The 21,146-nt window shown below is 40.0% G+C and overlaps 1 protein-coding gene and 1 long non-coding RNA gene across 2 annotated transcripts; one reads left to right on the plus strand and one right to left on the minus strand.

Moving 5' to 3' along the window:
- Positions 1–5: 5 nt before the first annotated feature.
- Positions 6–6,810, minus strand: LOC141003154 (uncharacterized). The gene is made up of 11 exons (XM_073474434.1): positions 6,662–6,810; positions 4,122–4,795; positions 3,833–4,024; positions 3,616–3,711; positions 2,922–3,072; positions 2,528–2,784; positions 2,239–2,430; positions 2,020–2,115; positions 1,685–1,832; positions 1,364–1,546; positions 6–1,250 (listed from the first exon to the last, which is right to left on the minus strand). Exons 2-11 carry the CDS (start codon positions 4,791–4,793, stop codon positions 1,207–1,209), a joined length of 2,031 nt encoding a protein of 676 aa, XP_073330535.1. The 5' UTR covers positions 4,794–4,795; positions 6,662–6,810; the 3' UTR covers positions 6–1,206.
- On the plus strand, positions 764–19,506 carry LOC141003155 (uncharacterized). Its single transcript, XR_012179675.1, has 2 exons — positions 764–845; positions 19,354–19,506. It is a non-coding gene; the product is annotated as an uncharacterized lncRNA (long non-coding RNA).
- The last annotated feature ends 1,640 nt before the right edge of the window (positions 19,507–21,146 follow it).

The raw sequence follows: 21,146 nt of genomic DNA on the forward strand, positions 1-21,146 counted from the left end.
ATAAGCAGTTTGGATAAAATATTTATTTCAAAAATATGTAATAAAAATGCAGTTGTTACATAATGCAATATGCAAAATCAATTTCACCAATATTTGGTATCATATCATAACATTCAGAAACTGCTCACTTGCATGTGCACTTACTCATAACACGCGCACATGAAAATATCAGCCAGTGAAGGCTTCATTGTTCATATGTACATTCACACCAAAGAGAATAACATCAATATACTTATAACATGATGCAAAAACAATGATTTTCTGACATAATTGTGAGTGACACAAGAGGAGAAAATTATTTTTTGATTGTGAATGTCATAAATAAAAAGGCACATCTAACTATTCTGAAAGGAGACAAAAGAATATCATGGTTAACAAAAAAGTCCTTCATTAGTTCCTCAACTTTTGACAGAAAGTTTCGACATTAATGCACCGTTGTAATTTATCAACTGACCTTTTCCTATCATCGAGGTACCTAATCATGAGGCTTTTACTAACAGTAGTAATGTGGGATTAAGAGGTAACCAGACCTCAAACCCCAAATTTGATATTTGCCTGCTCTTTACGGTTCTATTGTAATTTAACTTGCCATTTGTGTCTTATTGTAGATATGTGTACTTCTAGGGTCGGGTTTTGATGTTTAGCCAGCAATTCAGTAACTTGTAAGACAATAATCCAGCTGTCCTATGGTCAGAAAACAAACAAAAACAGATTACACAAATTGAATTCAAAACTCTTCAAATTGAATTCACTTCTATGTTTCAGAGCCTGTAACAGATGTGAAAGCAGTCTGCAGAAAGGATGTCGAAGAGTGACCCACCTCCACCGGTCCTACTTTCACTGCAGTGAGTTGATACAAAACGAATCCTGATAACTTCGGCTGCACTGTGTTTAGTCAAGCTCCTGTGAGATGTTTAACAGATTATATTCCATCGCACATGTAATGTTTCTCCTGTAATTCTTTGTTAACAGCAGTGGGTGGGAGTCATTTTGGGATCAGTTTAACTTTGGTTGAAGAGAGCTAAAACTAAATACCTATTAGCATTTAGTGGGAAAGGAAGGCTAATTTATGACATTAATTTCTAATTTTTCATTATAGCAGGGTTGGAAAACTTCACACCACTGCTGAATGACTACAGAGGCAACACCGACATATATATAAATAGGGAGGTCACAACTTTCTTGTCTTGACTCATGGGGGTTTCCTCATAGCATGAACAGACCCAGCAAACCGGCAGCGATCAGCATAGCTGTAGGGGAAGACAAGAAAACAGAAATAAGGCATTGCACAAACACATTTAATTTTAAACCTCTTGGATAGCTTGGCTCTGTCGTGGAAAACAACCCCATACTGTATGCTTACCTTGTGTCAGTGATTGCTGGAGTGTAATGGCGTGGCTGGTGGTCATGCTGGGAGCTGAAGTGGTGGTGGCGGCGGCGGTGGTGGTGGTTGTTGAAAGCTGATTGACGATGGTGGCGTTAGGATTGGCCAGGTCTGAAACAGAACTCAATAGTCGGGGGGCTGGGACTCCCAGAGCACCAGTAGCTGAGAGCGCAGGTGAAAGACAAAAAGATCATTTAAAAAAAATGTTTTTAGCACATGTAAAAATTTCAGCACATTATCTAACATGGTGTTTGTGACAGGAGTCTTTTGTAAATGTGTATCTGTGGGATGTTAGCTTACTGCTGTTGAAAGAACCACTGGAGATTGCGACTGTTACAGCTGATGTTCTAGATGATCTAGGAGTTACAGGAGAATCTGGTACGGTGGCAGCAAATGTACACTGGATTCTATTTCCATCGACCCTGCCCCTCACGTTGGTCGCATTCAGCTGGAGAAAAAGGACAAATAACAGATGACAAAGAAGACAATGAGTTTTCAATGTTGTATGATTACAGCCTATCGTCTCAAAATCTGGATATTGTAATGTCGTGACATGTCTTTTCCTGGTTTTAAAGGCTGCATAACAGTAAAGTAAATGTAATTTTCTGAATTTACCAGAGACAAGTGGAACTCACCTGTCTCAGAATCAGCTCGTTATTGTTGAGGACAGCAGAAAAGAATGCCACAGCGCTGTTGTTGTTTGCACAGATGAAGGTTGTGTCGTTGCCACCCTGCAGTGCAAAACCAGAAATGATAAATAAAACCTGTTTAGACATGCGTTTTCAAAACAAATTGTGCGACTGACTCTGGGTTACACTTCATGGTACTTTCATCTGTGCCAGAACTTGACATACCAATGTGCTGTCAATTGACAGGGTGACAGCGATGTAGCCATCTGACTCTCCTGAGAGCCCACAATCAAAATTTTGACCGCTCGTCTGCCTAGCAGAAAGAAAGAAGCATGATCCTGCAACAGCGGGGTTGCATGAAGAAGGCTCAGCTGCACACAGCTGCTCGGTCCCACATCCTGTGTTATTAATAGGTGTCTGCAAGGGAGACGAGAAATATTTCAATAGCATTAATAAAAGAGACCATACTTGATCCTATTCTGTTCTGTTGTATTCCACTATCCCTATCCCTCACCTCAAGATTTTGCACTGCAAAGTTGGGTGTCAGTGGGGGAGCCGTTGTTATCGGTACTACAGTCGTTGCCAGTGCTGTGGTCGTCATGTTTCCTGGTGCTGTGGTCATGTTGTTTCCTGGTGCTGTGGTCATGTTGGTAGGGGAAGCGGTGGTGGTGTTGGTTGTCGAAACCTGATTGACAATGGTGGCGTTAGGATTGGCCAGGTTTACAGCAGGAGTCACTAGTCGGGGTTCTGGGGCTCCCAGAGCACCAGTAGCTGACAGCGCAAGTGAAAGACAAAAAGATTATTTTTTTATTTCTTTTTGGCACGTGTAAAAATTTCAACACATTATCTATCATGGTGTTTGTGACAGGAGTCTTATGTAAATGTGTATCTTTGGGATGTTGGCTTACCGTTGTCGAATGGTCCAGTGGAGATTGTGAGTGCTAAACCTGATGTTCTAGTTGATCTAGAAGTTGCAGCAGCAGAATCTGGTACGGTGGCAGCAAATGTACACTGGATTCTATTTCCATTGACCCTGCCCCTCACGCTGTTCACATTCAGCTGGAGAGAAAGGAGAAATAACAGATGACAAAGAAGACAATGAGTTTTCAATGTTGTATGATTACAGCAGATGTTTCTTTGTCGTGCAGATAGCAAAATAGATTCATGTTTTGCTGTGATATTGCTTGAGCAGCAGGTTCCCAAAGGCTGTATGAGGCATTCTGTGCATACAAATAAAGTGTAGACATAAAAAAAAGGTTTGTAACCACACTAGATTAGCTGTATCTTGAGCTGGCTAATATATGGATATTTTATTGTTATGGTGATGTGAGACCTATCGTCTCAAAATCTGGTTATTGTTATGTCGTGACATTTCTTTTCCTGGTTTTAAAGGCTGCATAACAGTAAAGTTATGTAAGTTTCTGAATTTACCAGACTGTTCTACTTGTTCTTATACTTGCCTTTATCCACTCCGTCATTATATTCACATTACTGATGACGATCAGTAGTGCCAATATTTATTCCTTCAGTATTGGAAAAGTGGGCTACAACAGTCTAATGAATACATCTCCTGACTTATAGTCTGAGACAAGTAGAACTCACCTCTGTCAGAATCAGCTCGTTATTGTTGAGGACAGCAGAAAAGAATGCCACAGCGCTGTTGTTGTTCGCACAGATGTAGGTTGTGTCGTTGCCACCCTACAGTGCAAAACCAGAAATGATAAATAAAACCCGTTTAGACAAATGTCTTCAAAACAAATTGTGACTGATTTTGGGTTAGACTTCATGGTACTTTCATCTGTGCCAGAACTTGACATACCAATGTGCTGTCAGTTGACAGGGTGGCTGCGATGTAGCCATCTGACTCTCCTGAGAGCCCAAACTCAAAATTTTGACCGCTCGTCTGCCTAGCAGAAAGAAAGAAGCATGATCCTGCAACAGCGGGGTTGCATGAAGAAGGCTCAGCTGCACACAGCTGCTCGGTCCCACATCCTGTGTTATTAATAGGTGTCTGCAAGGGAGACGAGAAATATTTCAATAGCATTAATAAAAGAGACCATACTTGATCCTATTCTGTTCTGTTGTATTCCACTATCCCTATCCCTCACCTCAAGATTTTCCACTGTAGTGTTAGGTGTCAGTGGGGGAGCCGCTGTTGTCGGTACTACGGTCGTTGCCGTTGGTGTGGTCATGTTGTTTCCCGGTGGTGTGGTCATGTTGTTTCCTGGTGGTGTGGTCATGTTGTTTCCCGGTGGTGTGGTCATGTTGTTTCCCGGTGGTGTGGTCATGTTGTTTCCTGGTGGTGTGGTCATGTTGTTTCCCGGTGGTGTGGTCATGTTGTTTCCTGGTGGTGTGGTCATGTTGTTTCCTGGTGGTGTGGTCATGTTGTTTCCCGGTGGTCCGGTCATGTTGTTTCCCGGTGGTGTGGTCATGTTTCCTGGTGGTCCGGTCATGTTGTTTCCCGGTGGTGTGGTCATGTTTCCTGGTGGTGTGGTCATGTTGTTTCCTGGTGGTGTGGTCATGTTGTTTCCCGGTGGTGTGGTCATGTTTCCTGGTGGTGTGGTCATGTTGTTTCCTGGTGGTGTGGTCATGTTTCCTGGTGGTGTGGTCATGTTTCCTGGTGGTGTGGTCATGTTGTTTCCTGGTGGTGTGGTCATGTTTCCGGCTGGTGCGGTCATGTTGTTTCCTGCTGGTGTGGTCATGTTGTTTTGAGCGTAGGTGCCCACAGATATCCACGACAGTGTCACGAGCAGGACAGTGAGGACCAGTCTGTTGTCCATAGCTAGAGAAGGTCAGGTAAAATCATGAAGTTAAATAATGTAATAGGACACTTCATCTACATTGAGTTCTGTGGTAACAAAGATTATATCAGATGAGCTCTGAGAAAATATTTAAAGGTGAATTATTGTAGTAAACATAATAGTCAATAAACCTAATCTTTAAGTGATAGTCACAGTACTGTTTTCGTGAACATATCACAAAATCATCTAGTGGGAAGTTACTCTCTTTGGGTGGTTAAAGTGGATGTTACTAAACATGAAGCATATTTAATGATAATGATAGTGACCAGCTAAGCAATGACTGGAAAAATGCCAACTCCCCCTTGTGGCTATTCAAAATAAATCAGGAAATCATTATGGGACTGTATGTTATCGGGTCTCCAGCTTCTTTAGTGTAAGGAATTTTTTAATAAAGAGTCCTTGGCAGGATTTCTCACCAAGTTTTTACATGTTTCACTGGTGTGGCTGCCTTTTTCATTTAGATTCATCATTTAAAGCAACATTATATAGAAGTTGTGTGATTTGGCGCCCCCCCAGTTTCTGAGTGCAACACTACTATGGTAAATACAAATCCCAGGTTTGTAACACTCGTCAGACCAGGTAGGTGCTAACTACACAACTGAAAATGAGTTAGGGATATTGGGATATGGGTGCATATATGCATGTGCATGGATATGCAGTAAAATAGCATTATTTTAGAGGATCAAATATATATATATATATATATATATATATATATATATATATATATATATATATATATATATATATATATACATATATACAAAATACAATTTCAGAAATGTCAAAGAATAAACAATGAAGTGAAACACTAAGATATCCCAATATCGCTCACTAATTTTGAGTTGTGTGCAAACAAAACTTATAACCTCACAACAATGTTATGTCTTGATAACTTGTATCTTGAAGTAAACACGTATGTAATGCTGCAATCCTACACTCTCACTGAAGCACAGCACACACAACAAGTAATTGTGATAATCTCAATTGTTTAAAAGAGTCACAAAAATAAATACACCTCAAATGAGATTGATATAGAAATGTACAAAATAATCCACAGAAAATATGTTCATAGACTAATATTTGCTCAGAAGTAACTGTCTGCACACCCAGTTGGGTGTGTCGCACTTTTGGCGCACTTGATAGTTATTGTGAACAAAAATGTTGCACAATGGATTCCTGAGTATTTTGGTTTTGGACTGTTGGTTTGGTCAAAAGAAGCAATTCGAAGACGTTACTTTGGGAAATTGTGACAAGCTTTTTTCACTATATGTGGACATTTTATAATCTAAGTGATTAATCATAAAAATAATCAGAAAATTATGCGATAATGAAAATAATCGCATAAAAAAATAACCCCAAGTGAAAACCAAATCTCTCTCTCTCTTTTTTTTTAATATGATCCATTGATATATCATTTTGTAGTAAAAAAAAAAAAATATATAACAATATATATAACATATAATCTAACTCACTGTGGTTTGACGAACAGTGTAAACTGAACATTTTTATTCAAACTTATTAACAGGAATTCAATTATAATTTAGGATATAAAATATACAGATAAGATTATATTTATCCGAGTAAAGTTTACTTATCACTAAAAAGCTCACAAATATCAATTAATTAATTGTCGTTGTCATAAATTATGCTTTAGTTCTTTTGTTTTAAGTTTTACAATAGTTGGCATTTAAGAATTACAAAAGAAAACCTTTAAGAAAAGTTAAATACTTGATTTGAGACTATGATTTGAAGAGAAACCCATATTCCATTGTTTACATGCACACCCTCCATGAGTAGTTAATGAATAGACAATAATGTCTAACGTACAGATTGTTTTAGCCTACCTGTAGAGCTTGTCTGCAGTTCCAGTGATGGGTGAAATAGGGATAAGAAGCAAAAAGCAGTGCAGTTCCTTGAAATGAGGATCCTGTCAGGCGTGGCGTACAGGTGGACTGCTTGCAAGTGGGATGTTCTTAACAGGATCCCAGGTAAAGATGTGACACCTGTGTACTCTGTGGCACTATTTAAACTAATGGGTTGAGTCAAGACATCACAGCCAAAAAAAACAAAAAAAAAAACTTCTGACATCATGGATGAGGGTGGAGAATAGGGGCTCAAGGGCGTGTGTGGAAAGCCCAGGAAGCATTTTTGCCATGTCACTGCACATTCAACCCCCCTCTTTGTCTTTGCAATTGTAGTTGCTCAGTGCATTCTTTCTTGACGGTCTCCCAGTGCTGATAAGGTGATAAACATGATGAGAACAAGGAAACAAACACCAGCTTTACCGGACAGCTCTATTTTCTGATTTAACTGGAAGATAGTCCAAGTCATGTAAAACAACAGCTTAGATTTTATTATGACTCTAAAAATGTACGACACAACATTAAGAGTATAAGGCTTTAGAGATGCTTAATGAATATCTAGAAATTTGAGTGGATAGATGGGGCTATCCACTATCTCATTAGATTTCAGTGGTAATCCAGATGTGGGAATCTTGTCATTAGGCAGTGAGTTTGTAGTTTGAAAAGTCCAAATCCTCTTTCAAAGTGTTGGAGATTAATTAACCTGCCCGTTGCATCCCTTTACACCCCATCCTCTCCACACATGCCTCCACCAGTGCGAATATGTTAAAGAAATGTCTTTATGCCGTGAGAGGTAAAGACTTTATTGTGTGCGTCTGTGTGCGTGTCTAACTTGGCACTGGTTGGTATATGAAACCAGTGGTGAGCCCAGTGACACAATGCCAAGAACTGGTTTGTCAGTGACTTCTGTTTGCTTCAGTATCACCATTGTGTTCAGCCGCCTCTTATAAACACGAACGCTCCCTAACAATCAAGCAGGCAAGTTCAGACAACTGTAAACTGTCAGTCTGTAGTAATTATAGTAGTAATTATTCGGTTAGGTATGCACATTGTATAGGAGTGTGATCACAGGAGAGGACTTTGGCGAGATTTTATCAAAAAACTTACACATTTCTTCCTGCAAGTGGCCATGATAGGGACCTAAAATGTTTTTAAAAAAGAGTGTCTAGTGTCACAAACGAATTAATCACAAATAAAACTGAATTGTTTGGCTGAATTAGTGAGATACCTTCTTAATATTCAAAATAGACCCGTAAACTGTCCAGATCTTAAGATGAATAATATTTTCTACGGTATAATGAGGTGCGACCTGGGAAAAAAAGGTGTATTAATTAGGTTTGAAGCTTGTAATACCGGTTAAGATGAGTAGATCAGGGGGATGAGTAGGAACAAGTTCTCCGGTCACATATCTGCAAGCCCCATGCTTGAAAAACCAGGTTAATTGTTTAAATGTTTACCCCACCCTGCCTCCAGGAAAGAGAGCTGCAGGGGTGACACGGCCTGGTACAATCAACAAAAAGCTTATGGGGTTTTGGTGTAATGCAGAAAATAAGCTCTGTGGCAAACACAACTTAATGATACTTTTTGTTAGGCAAAATAATCTACACATATTAATGCCAATTTTATGGTTTTTGAAATGTAAATGATAAAAGCTAATGTTAGGCTATAAACAGTATACATCGTGGACGCATGACTTTAACGTCACCAACATTAAGCATCGTCCTACTGTACACACTTGACTATAAATTGGTCATTCTGCAAAGTCAGAGTTAGAATAGTTTGTAACTAAAGTCGGCCTGTAAAGACGGACTAGTGAGTAGATGAGTCTCCGTGTTCGGCATGATGACGTTGAATGTCACCGACAACCTCTGTAGTCTCAATTAGCCACTTGTTAGCAACCTCCATTTTAAGACACATACATCCTTTTTAATTCAATTTAATTTGATTTAATTTAATTCAGACTTTGAGTTGAGAGAACTGAAAGTGCAAAGATGCTTATTTTTGGGTTTCATTCCAGTGGCATTAGGCCCACGGGATATAGAAAAACAGGAAAAAACATAATTCTGTTGCCCGAGTGTAATTTAGCATTGTGTCATATCACTGATGATCTAATACATCTAATTGTGGGATTTTTGTATTTTCACATCATGTGAGGTATTTTGCTTTATTTATTTCTTGGGCCTTTTCATGGCTTTATTTGACAAAGCGGGTGAAGAGTGACAGGTGACAGGGAGAGAGGGAGGTGACAACGTTCAGCAAAGGGCCACAGGTTGTAATCCAACCTCGCTGACTCTGTTGTCCAACAGAAAAACTCCCTTTGTGAAGAGTTAACAAAATAAAATAACATGAACAGTCACAATGGTCAATTGACACAGCTAATTGATAAATTATATTGATAGAGCAGAATAATGGTGCAGACAAATGTTGCCAATACAATAAACAATGGCATTAACTGTGAGTTATGTGTCATGAAAATCTCTGTGGTGGCCCCGCTGTGTCAAACCTGTTTGGTTGTCATAGCAGTGAAGTATTTCCGTTCATAAGAAACTGACATGGGCTCTTTTAACAATGAAAAACACAAGATTTAAGCCTAACAATAGAATTCTTGCGCAGTATGTTGCACCACAAATACTCCATGTTGATGCTGTGTGTCATAAAGGTGGCGTAATGCTCACAAACCAGTGAAATTGAGAACAAAGTATGTTGTGTGTAGTCATTTCTCATTCAGGTGATTTGAAAGAGGTTGACATTTCTGCTTTACAGTATGTTGATTTTAGTCGGTGAGTGGATTGCTCAGGGTTTTCCCAGCTTTGGGAGTAAACTTTGTTAGTTTTTTAACACAAAATACCCAGATATTTTAAAAGGAGTGGAGCAGTTTTAGGTTTAAAGTTTAAAGGTTTCAGTTTGACTTTTAAACGTGATCGTATAGAGGCTTAGAGATGTGAAGACTAGAAGCTGGCTTTTGGCTGCTGGCATGAGGAAGTGACCTGTGTTCCTATAAGGGTTGAAACTGTTCCTGAAAGTGCTCTGTATAACCGGTCCTCCTTGATGGAAAATGGCGTCACAGGTTGCAGGAGATTGATTGTAGGAACTGATTCATCATCATAATTCACCCCTTCCTATACAAATATAGATCCGGGCCCCATTTCACCCTCGGATTCTCCCGCTACTGCCCCATTATTTTTAGCAATAATATAAATAAAAATAACACCGTCCCCAACAATGTTGTGTGTAGAGGAAATTAATCATTTATTATCCATATTTTTGCATCCATTTCCTCTGAGGAGATTCAAGCACTGTGCTGACATTAAGGCTGCTTTCAGACCAAATCCAGTGCAAATGCGGGACCTCCTGTTCATTTGAATGAAGGTGTTTGGGCCTCGACGGTGCGGACCGCAGGGGGTGCTGGAGGGGAAAAAAAGCAGCCGGTTGAAGCAAAAAAGTTGAAACAGACTACATTTTTGGAGAAACCCAATGTAGGGTTGGGCGGTATCCAAATTTTCATACCGTGATACCTTCTCCACATTTTACCGGGGTATACGGTAATACCCCCCCCCCCCCCCCCCCCCCCCCCGCAACTCGAAAATCATTTGTTGTTGGTAACTCAATATTATAAAAGCCATGACTTAATATATGTATTCAAAAAACATTATGCTTTCAAAATTAAATAAGTGTTCAATACAAAAACCTCAAAACTGCAGCACCACACTGTTGTGTTTTTAACTTCCTTTTTTTCACCTCAGAATGTTTTTTTTTTTTTTAAAATAGCCGATCCTATTCGAATTTATAATCTTCCAATTTAGAGCTACAATTTTAAATAAACGAACACAAATAACATAGGCCTACACTTTGATTAAATAAGCTTTAATTTATTTCCCCAAACCGAAAGGAGCGAATAAAAGAGCGATGCGGCTCCGGAGCTGCGGTTGCCATAAAAATGCCGGCTTGCGCTTATATGTTCAGAAACAGAATAACAAGCATTATATAGGGCTAAGAATATTGAAAAATAACAACAATCCATGTATAACATTAACTTTTATTAACAAATATTTAAAAAGTGCAAATGCAGCAGTGAATAAAATATCAAATAGTATAACGGGCTTAAATCCACTTACAGTGCAGTAAGACACAACACGGACCTATCATCCAGCAGCCTACTTATTGGCCGATCAAATAATAAAAAAGTAACAATAATAACACAGGCAGAATGAAAATTTACAAGGTATCCTGACACTGCAATGGGTGCAGTGTTTGGTTTAGCCTATTTTTAGAACCTATGAAAAAACAAATCAAAAAAATAAATTAAAAGCACAGCTCTGCTCTAGGCTACGTATTAAATAAAAACAGAACAATAAATAACAAGGCATAACCGAAAATGGGAACAATCCTGAGAATGGGAAATGCTGCTTTTTGGTTTATTTTAGTAGTGTACAGTTTGAAAAGTTAAAAGTCCACTGTTGTCGCAGAACACGCTAGCCTACTCCCTGAAAATGGAAAAAACTAACTATAGCAGCATCCTATGCTCCGAGTCCACATCAAGGTTTTTCGCCAGAAAAACCAACATGTTAACTTTCTCCGGCTTCAGCTGGGCACGCAGCGGATTTACTACATGACCCGCGGTGCTGAAAACACGCTCTGACGGAGAGCTTGTCGCACAAATACACAAGTATTTACGGGCTAACCTCGACATCAGAGGGAACCGCTTCGCTCCGTCACTTTTCCACCAAAGAAGCGGGTTTTCATCTCCCTGGGTAACTGGTTCGCGACAATAAGCAATTGTTTCTGCTCCTGCTCGCTCCTCTGGGGTGCCGACTGGACCTGCCGACGCACCAGCTTTTCTCTGAAGGAGGCTACCCAGTGTCATCTTTTTTTTTGGTGGTCTGGGTTGCACTTCCCGCTCCTCCACTCTGCTGGACACTGGGTCTGCTGCTGCCTGGCCCTCCAGTGCCACCATCTCTGCCTCTAACGCGGCTCTTGTTTCAGCCAACGCGGAGTCGTCATCCTCACATCCCCCGCGGTATCGAGGGTCAAGAAAGGTGCATTTGCGCATCAATTTGCGCACTGAATCGCTCTCATACTTTGCCTCCAGCTTGGCAAGAATACCAGTTTTTATTGACTTTGTCAACTGCACATCCTCGTCTGACACAGCCAACACATCATCCTTGCAGAGCTGGAGCATGGGCAGGATAGAGGAGCTGGTCACATAGGTTTCTCCTGACAAAACATCAGTGAAGTCACTGACTGGTTTGAGTGCGTTATGAACAGCCTGCAAAACATCCGTGTCCTGCCAGGTGAGTGATAGGTTGCTCCTTCTGTCGTCGGACAGTACGTGTCTGATTGCCTGGGCCTGTTCGAGGATGCGCTCTACCATCGCTAGTTTAGAGCCCCAGCGAGTTGCGCAGTCCTGCCAATGAAAATAAAAATATAGAATAGATTATATAATTTTCTGTGTTATTCTATTCTCCACCACGATAATCACAATGCTAATAAAATGTGTTTATTTGTCTGTATCAGAGCATGTGAGCGGACGAATTTTGGAAGGAGCGCAGAGCGGGACTTTTTTTTTCTAGGATGATTCGGATGGAGCGCTCCACTTTCGCTCCGTTACCGCTCACATCACGGTCCCGATGCTTGGCCAAACATACCCCGCTCACATGCTCTGGTCTGTATAGACCTATGAAACTGAATGCTTACCGTTATGAGACTATGCTCTGGGAGTCCCAATTCCAATTGCTTTTTATGCAATTCACGCTTTCTGTGCCAGCTGTGTGAGAAGGCCCCGACGATATTACGGCATAGTCCGAGAGCGCGCTCTGTTTTTTGCCTTTGGTCCTGTACTGCATTTGTCACAGCCAAGTTCAGATTGTGACCGAAACAGTTGAGCCAGGGCCACTGCAGGGACCTGATTGCAGCAGCAATGTTGGCTGCGTTGTCTGTGGTGATAGCTGCAAGTTTTTTTTCATCCAGTTGCCAGTCATTAATCGCTTCCCTGAGCGCAACAGCAAGGTTGTCCGCTGTGTGGCTCTCTGGAAAATATGTGGTCTGCAGGCACTTTGATTCAAGTTTCCACTCTGGAGTTATGGTGTGGACTGTCACGGACATATATGGTGTCATGTTCACTGACGACCACATATCTGTTGTTAGTGAATAACTGTCAGTCCCCGACAGCAGCGCTTGAACGTCGTATCGGACTTTATTATATAGGTTTGGAATTGCTGTTTTTGAAAAATATTTCCGACCAGGCAACTCGTACTGCACATCTAGGGTTTTAATCATGTCCTTAAATGACTGTTTTTCCACTGTGTGGAAAGACACCGCCTCTTTTGCCAAGTACCTGGCCACCGCATCTGTGCAAGTTTTCCACCGAAGGCTGTCCCTTTTGTATTTTGATGATTTCTGGAAGGCCCCCATTATTGTTGGTTGCCGGAGAGTGGTTGTGGGCCTTGCTGTTGCTTCATCTTCAGCTGGAGGGGTTGACACCGTTGCACTGGTTGAGCTCGGCGCCAAATTCAGTCTTGAAGCTGTTATTGGATGATTAATCCTGAGATGCGCTCTGAGATTTGAGGTGTTTCCATCTCTTGCAGTTACTGTCTTCTTGCACAGTTTGCACACAGCCTCGTCAACATTCGCAGGTTCCCCTCTATCGTTTGGCCTGAAACCGAAATACTGCCAAATTGGAGAAACTGTATTCTTTTTGGGGACTAACTCGCTTGATGTTCCGCTCGCCATCTTGTCTTCTTTCTCCCTTCTGCGCTGTCACGTGACCATGTCTTCTCTCAATCAACAGTTAATTATTACAGTTGTTGTTATTGTAACTGTTATTACAGTTGCACATTGTAATTAGCTACTATTAAATTGAAAACACAACCACACATAGCCTTTATGGGTGCTGCTGGACAAAAAAAAAAAAAAATCTGCTGCGCATTTTTTTTATTGACGTTTTTTTTTTTATTGACGGTAATGAAAATGATACCGTTGCTATTTTTGGATACCGTGGTATACCTTATTACCTTATTACCGCCCAACCCTAACCCAATGTCACGTTGCGGTGGGCAATCACATCAGCTGGCGATCAGACTAGCAGCATGAATGACTTTATTTGGCCTTGTGCATTAGTTTAAAACACTTTATTTAATCTGTGGATTCACACAAACACTGTCACACAGGCATGCTTAACTTACTAGGGAAGGCATGACCTGCAGATCAGAGGCAGAGTAGAACGGGTCAGTCGCAGGGGCACTAGTCGCATGGCTAAATGGTACAGGGGGAACACAACGGACCTTTCTTTGTGTAGCATGATTTTTGACTAGTAATCATTCAGTTTTGTCTCGTGCCCCAGTTTAAAACCCATTGTAATGACATGCCTCGTATCCTAGTTAAGTGTTATTTTTTTTTAATCTGTCAATGCGGATAAACCATCACTAGTAGGACCAGCATGCTCGCAGCAGAGCAGCTTCTCCTTTTGGCAAACTGATCTGCAAGGTTTAAAGTTCACAACATGCCGTCACACAAACGCACAGTGCACAACCACGAACGCCAAATTCTGCCGGTTCGTTTACACTGTGCTTTCTTACAGCAGCAAGTCTAAATTCAAATATACAAACCAAATATTTACCTACTCCGTCCTTTTTACACTTAACTGCTACAAGGATGGATGTTAATGAGCACTGAATTAGGTGCAGTCCTTCATGTAGACTGCGCCAGAGAGAGACCAGATCCTGTTGAGAACTGGTTTCATATGGTCCAATCTACCGGGATCATATGCATCCAAGCGCATCAATGTCTATAATCAATGCCGGCATGTTTTTCTGATGGTTTCGCATCACAAAACAATAATGTCGGACTCATGCTCCTACGCTGCTTGAAACTTGAAGAAGAAGGAGCCACGGCCGAGAGGAAGAAACGGCCCAAAATGTGGCTTCACGAAGCAAGATGGCAACAGTGCCATGTCTGTAAAATGATAATTTCAAGTAAGGTTGGAAACACGATGCAATATGCTGAACAGCTTTCTAAGCAACACAAGTGTTACTTCTTGGAAAGCCTTGCCTTTAACACACTAGAGCCTTCCCAGCTGAGCTGTATGCCAGAGTAAATATAACTTGTAACAACATAAGCGCCTGGCAGGCTCAGCAAGTTTTTCTTTGACTTAGAAAATCTAAATAAAAAGGAGTGCTGAACAAATATTCTCTTAATTTCTTCCATTTGCGATGATGACATTGGGATACGAAAGAAGAACTGGTTTCTGTTGAGAACCAGTTCCAAATTAAACAGCGGCGCACCAGAGTCCCAAGTGTTCAGACTCAGAAATGATGCAGTTTAGCTGACCACGGCCGACCCTAATGCGTCAAAGCTTTGTTGCCATGGTAATCAGCATCCAAGTCAGTATGCGAAGACGTCAGATGTTGCGTCTGCTACAAAACATTCATATACGAATTTCAATATATTTACAAAATTAATGAGGTAATGATACAAGTGAATAAGTAAGTGAATAAACAAGCTGTTCTTAGAGTAAAATATGGTCCACAGAACACTGTTTGAAGCTAGAAAGGTGGCAGGGTCCGCCACATATAAACAAAGTATAAAGTCAGTTTGTTTAGGCATAAAAAAAAATCAGTCAATGAAGATCTTTCTCTTTCTCTCTCTGATCAAAATATAATTTCCTAAAACTAGAGTGCACTTTTAAAACCCCGTTTCACCCATGCCTGCAATTTACTGAATTCTTTAGTGTTACCTCACTGACACATAATGACAGGTTGTGTGAGGGTGTGAAAGACAAATTAAACAATTGGTGTCACTTGCGCTTCCTAATTAACTTCTAGAACAACTGGTTCCCCATTGTAAATGTGGGTACCTGCCATTATGTGTGCGTGTATGTAAGTTGGAACTGTCTTTGTCAATTAAGATACTTAACAAGCGGCGCTATCATTTGGCTAGAGTGTAGGGGCTTAAAGGGATATTTCCGGTCTTTTGATGTTGGTTGTATGAGGTACTTACCTTTGGTCAGTGTGTTACCTGCAGTAGATGACTGTCAGCTCTCCCCCTGTGTGGAGAAGCAGCATGTAGCACTGACAGGGAAGCGGAGCAATTGACTGCTAAATGGCAAGTGTATGCTGTATTTTGAACATGTTTGGTGCTTTACATTGCCTTCTTTTAGGTGGCTAAAATACACCTTGCTCTTAGTGCTACGCACTGAGCTGACGGTCATCTACTGCAGGTAATACACTGATGATGAGGGATAAGTACCTCACACATGCCCACATCGAAAGACACCATCTATCACTTTCATGTCGTTTGCAGTTTTGGTCAGGTCTCTCATGTAAAGCAGAGACTATCTTTTATTAAATAAAGGTCACATAGATGGATAGAAATCGAAATGCTAAACTGTGAGTTGAAAGGTAGGCCATGGGTATTTAAGGTTAGGGTTCGTTTTAGGTTGAGGATCAGGAGTTATTTACCTTTCACATCACTTACATACCACACACGGGTTGGGCATGATGAATAACTGATAGAAGTCTGTTGCCAGGTTTTGCATAAAAATGTTGTTCGGTTTCAATGAGGCATTCCTTTGATCTGTTGTTGTTAGAATATTTGAAACGGTTTTGTTTTTTAAGGTTCTTGCACTCTTTCTCAAAAGTTTTTAAAGTGTGCCTTATTCTGTCTACTTTCAAGATGGCTGCACTTATTTTCTGGGAAATCGGGATGTCTGTATTTGACACCCTGATAATCATTACTCATTCCACCTTTAATACAAATAACCAACCGGTAGTTAAAAGCGCTGCAGCCATTTCACTGACAGTGTATTGTCAGTGTGACAGTGTAACGGAAGGCTGAGGTTAGTGGCTTGTTTGCCTTCATGAATAAAGAGGCCACAAAAATCCAGCTCCACGTGTTCATCTGCTACACGCTGAGTGACCTCTGAAGACTTGCATTAAAAGCCAATCAGCCGACTTGGCATCTGTTGTTTGTCTTCTCATATGTCACTCTGTCTCTGTCTCATTTTTGTTAAGCACGATAAGTACGTGTCTTAACCACCTATCAACAGCAATTAATCTTGAGAAGCCAATCCAACCGGTGGGTTGGAATGGAATTCACGCATTGACGCAAACGAATGCATCCACAAAACCACAATGTGTTTCGATTGACAGTAAAACACGAGTTCGTCTTTGCAAACAAATTTCGCACATTTATAAATCTGTATTTTTAAAGCCCACATGACTTCTTTGACTCATGTCCTGAGTAAATAAATTATTTCACCACATCCGTGTTCTCAAGAGAAAGAGAGGTGTTTACTTATGCACAGCAAAGCTGGAAAGGAAAGGTTTTGAGCTGTCCCCATCGAATTAGTACCATGGAAAAGGAAAGAAACACCTGGCTACAACTATATTGTAGTCTTTTTAGCTTACATAATCAACAAAAATGTATTTACGGAGCCTCTGTGTTAACGTTTTGTAAAAAGAAAAATATTTTTGTATTCTGTTATCAAAGCATGAAAGAAAGGGATCATTTTCTTAGCCTTAACCTTTAGATTTACTCCTGCTCTTGTTAGATTATGACTTAAAACAAATGTGCATGTTTCTACAAAGTTCACAACTTCTTACTGCAACCACATTTATAGGAAGACTGACTAGAAATTTTTAATATCACTAATTAAAATAAAGATTTAAATAGGACATTTTTGAAATTATGATAAAGTTATTCAAAATATATATATATATCTTTTTAAGATGTCTTACATCGTACACTCTCGTCTCATCAGTACATTTAGGTTAGATTTGGTCATGCAACAACTGAAGTAGTTGGAGTGGGAGAGTGCTAGTTCACGGTTATGTTGTGAAGCTTTCTATTGGCATGAGGGTGAGTAGACAATAACAACATTTTCATTTTTGGGTGCACTTTTTCTTTAAATCCAGACTGAAATCTTTGTTTTTAAGTGCTTTTAACTGAATGTTTTTAAAACACAAGGCCTTGTTGTCATATTTATTATCTTGAATCTTTTTATCTATTTATTTGTATTCTTTTATCATATTTTAAATATTTTATTCATATATGGATTTATTTCTTTTATTCTGCTTTTTTTAATTGTGTCCTTTTGGATTTTTTGTGTTATTAACCAAACCTCTGTTCAGTGTTTCTCACATAATGGGAAGTGTCTGTATTTCAAGGCGTGAGAATGAGACCAAGCAAACAACAAAGTTTGCCTATAAAGTTATAGTGTTGCTTTAATTGTCCATCTTGACGCACACATACAGGCTTGCCTTGCTTTTCTGCTTCTCTGTCCCAGTATGTGTCTGCTTCGTTGACTTTCTTTGTCATCAGTTTGTTTTATGAGGTCAACCAAAACAATGTTTCAAATATTTCCAGCCGTGATGCTGTTTTTTACAGCAGCAGGTGAGCCACCTGTGGACGCTTGTCGCAGCCTATCAAAACGGGAGAAACCAACATGGTGCCGTTCCCGTTTCTGTAGATGGGAAGGTTAGAGCCAGGGCAGACTGTCCACTAGTTAGTCGATCGGGGAATGTGTTGTTCTCTTGGACGAAGATAAAAGTAAAAAATGAGAAAAGTGGTCACTAAATATTCTTGGTTTGCCCGCCACAGCAAAGTCTGTGTGTGGGGAAACTGCTTTGCCTTGCCAAAGGTATGCTTACGTAAAGTGTATATGTAAAAAGACACCTTTGTGTGCTTTATGAACAAAAGCTATTCAAGAAGAGGAAATGGTCAGGTGTTTGGTAAAGAAGTTATTTCAGTGCCAAAAACAAGCTGGAGCAGATTTTTTCTGCGTTACGCATGAGCATCAAGATAAACCTGATAAGGAAAAGGCAGACGGAGCACATGATATTCAAGCTTAGTTTCCAGAGAAGTCAAAATAATAGTCATCTTTCCTTCAAGTACACAGGTAGTGACAAACAAGTTACTCACTACTGAAGATCGAGATTAGATAAGATGTATTGTTTCCTCATAGCTGCATTCCTGGCGCTACCTTTGCTGTGTACCCCTGAAGTTATTCCTGCCTGGTGTTGAGTCAGAAATGGATAAGTTACTGAAGAGCTAAACCTCAGGCAAATAAACCAGATACTAATTGAATCCAGCATTTTTTGAATACTCCGTCACATTTGATGAGATCTGTAGAAATTTTGGCAGTATAGGGGTGTGAAACCCGAGGAAGCGTGACTAGCATCAACATCTTAAACACGTTAAAGTCAAAATACCTCCAGCAGTTGTTTGAGATATTGTGCAGTTTATCTAGTTCTGGTTGAAAGCCTGCACAAGTACAATGCTATTAAACAGTTAATAGTTAGTATTTTTTATTATAGAATGAATTTATTTTTGCTTTTTTAGGTTCACAAAACACTTTCCTTTGTCATAGATGTGTTTTTCAGCAGCTCAAAGCTGGTTGGTTGGTTAACTTCAACCAGCTAACTTCAGTTGATATGTCTGCTGTACATCAAAACTTCAAAACTGTTATTTTGCTCACACTCTGTTGAAAATTTCAGTTAATTTGTGAATGTTTTAAAAATAAATCCGTACACAATGCACATTTTAAACATGCATCATTAGATTTTAAATATCAACACTGCATCAGATGTGTCTGTAAAGTGAAAGCCTCATGTTTTCATTTTCTTTCAGCTTGCATATCGTTTGTATGATTACATCTTTACACTCTTAACATTCTTTAGATGGACATCAACTCCAGTCGGTGTGGTTGTGTCTGTGGTTCTGCTGGATGTGAATGTGACATACTCCAGGACTAAGAAGAAGAGGACTAAGAGAACATCGTATCAATAACATAATAATATGTAAAATTAAAATGTACTATTCTTTCATAAGCAGCCAGACATATTGATGATGGAGTGGAACTACAGCCATTTCTTTAACTATTACACAGCTATACACAAGGTTAGTTTGTATTTGCTTTAATGATTTATAGTCCGACATGGTTCAACAAGCATGAAGGACTGAACTCATGTTGCTTTATGTATCTTAGGATGTGGCAACAGCTTCGCAAATTTCTTTAGGTAAAATAGCGGTGGACGGATTAGGTCTTAAAAATTCTTGATGATCTCACTGACAAGGAGAAGCAGATCAAACTGTTCTCAGCATGATACAACAGTCAAAATATGATTTTATGAAAGCCTAGTAAAGGTCAGTGAAGAAACAGTGTGAGTGTGAGGTCAGAGTAGAGTCGCCATAATCCCTCAGGGGCTAAATGTGCTGTTGCAAGTGGCCATAAAAATGTAATCATCAATCCAGCTATTAGAAAAATGTGTCATCCCTGCAGCACTTTGTTGATCTCTCATGGAATAATTCTCTAACAATGGTATTCGGGACAGCTTTTGTATTTACTGATGGATTTTATGTCGTAGAACAAAACGTGTTATTTGCATGAGTCTGTGTTAGCAACGGACCTTATTTCGGCATCTAACCATACCCTAATCCAAAAATATCCTGACTTCTGCAAAAGTTGGTATCAGATTCGGTGTGGCCCAAAGCAGCTGGAGTTCCCAACCTAGATGATGTTCTCGAAGAGGATGAGGAAATACTCTTTAAAAATAAAGCAACATAACTCCCTTTGGCTGTTAGGGGTGCGGAGGAAATATGATTTAGAAATTTCTGGTTCCTACGTTATTTTTAAGCTAAAACATTTCAAAGTCTATCTCAAACAGTCCCCAATTTGTACATGAATAAATGATTAGTTCTTAGTTAAAGTCCCTCTCTGGCATTAATTAAACCCCTTTAAACAATTACATATTTAAAGTACCAAACTGTTGCTTTGTGTCACTTTCGCTCCGTCATGGCTCAGCGAGAAGACACAGTCAGTGGGAGCACAGAAGGGCAATTCATTCTAAAAAGGCAGTGGCTTTGGAAGATAACGCCTTGATGTCTCTCAGGCAGATGGTTAAAACCTCAGATTAACTCAGTATTTTTTATTTTTGCCCTGAACGAAGATGTTACCCCATCATTGACAGGTAGTGGATAGAAGGGGATTTCCTTGTGGCCAGTATGGACAGCAGGACCAGCTATCGAAGGCCCAGTTCAATTTACGTACGAGTATTGTTTTGAAGAAATGTGAACCTACCCTCCCTGAAATGTACATAATTTTATCCCATGACCCAGTTACACCTGCTCAGGAAATGTAAGGTAAGGTCAGAACCTGTCCTAGGTTGCACTGGGTCGAGGGTATGCTAAATCAATCACTAACTCATCACTTCAGACACATACCATTTTTGTTGGAGTTGCTCAACCCCTTTTTTCCTCCACCTCATTGAAAGACACATTTGTTCGTGAAAAGTCAGGTTCCTTCCTCATTCAGAAGAAGGAGATAAATATAGAAGCTCTGCTTACGAAAAGCTTTTTTGGCTAGCTGCCACAAGTGTCATGCTTTTGAGCTACACAGTTTAACATCGTGTATCATTTACCCGTCAGAAGTTGTAAACAGCCTCTGAAACACAGAGGAGTTCATGTAAAAGGG

The sequence above is a fragment of the Pagrus major genome, chromosome 10, assembly GCF_040436345.1.
Source record: "Pagrus major chromosome 10, Pma_NU_1.0".
Taxonomy (NCBI): Eukaryota; Metazoa; Chordata; class Actinopteri; order Spariformes; family Sparidae; genus Pagrus; species Pagrus major.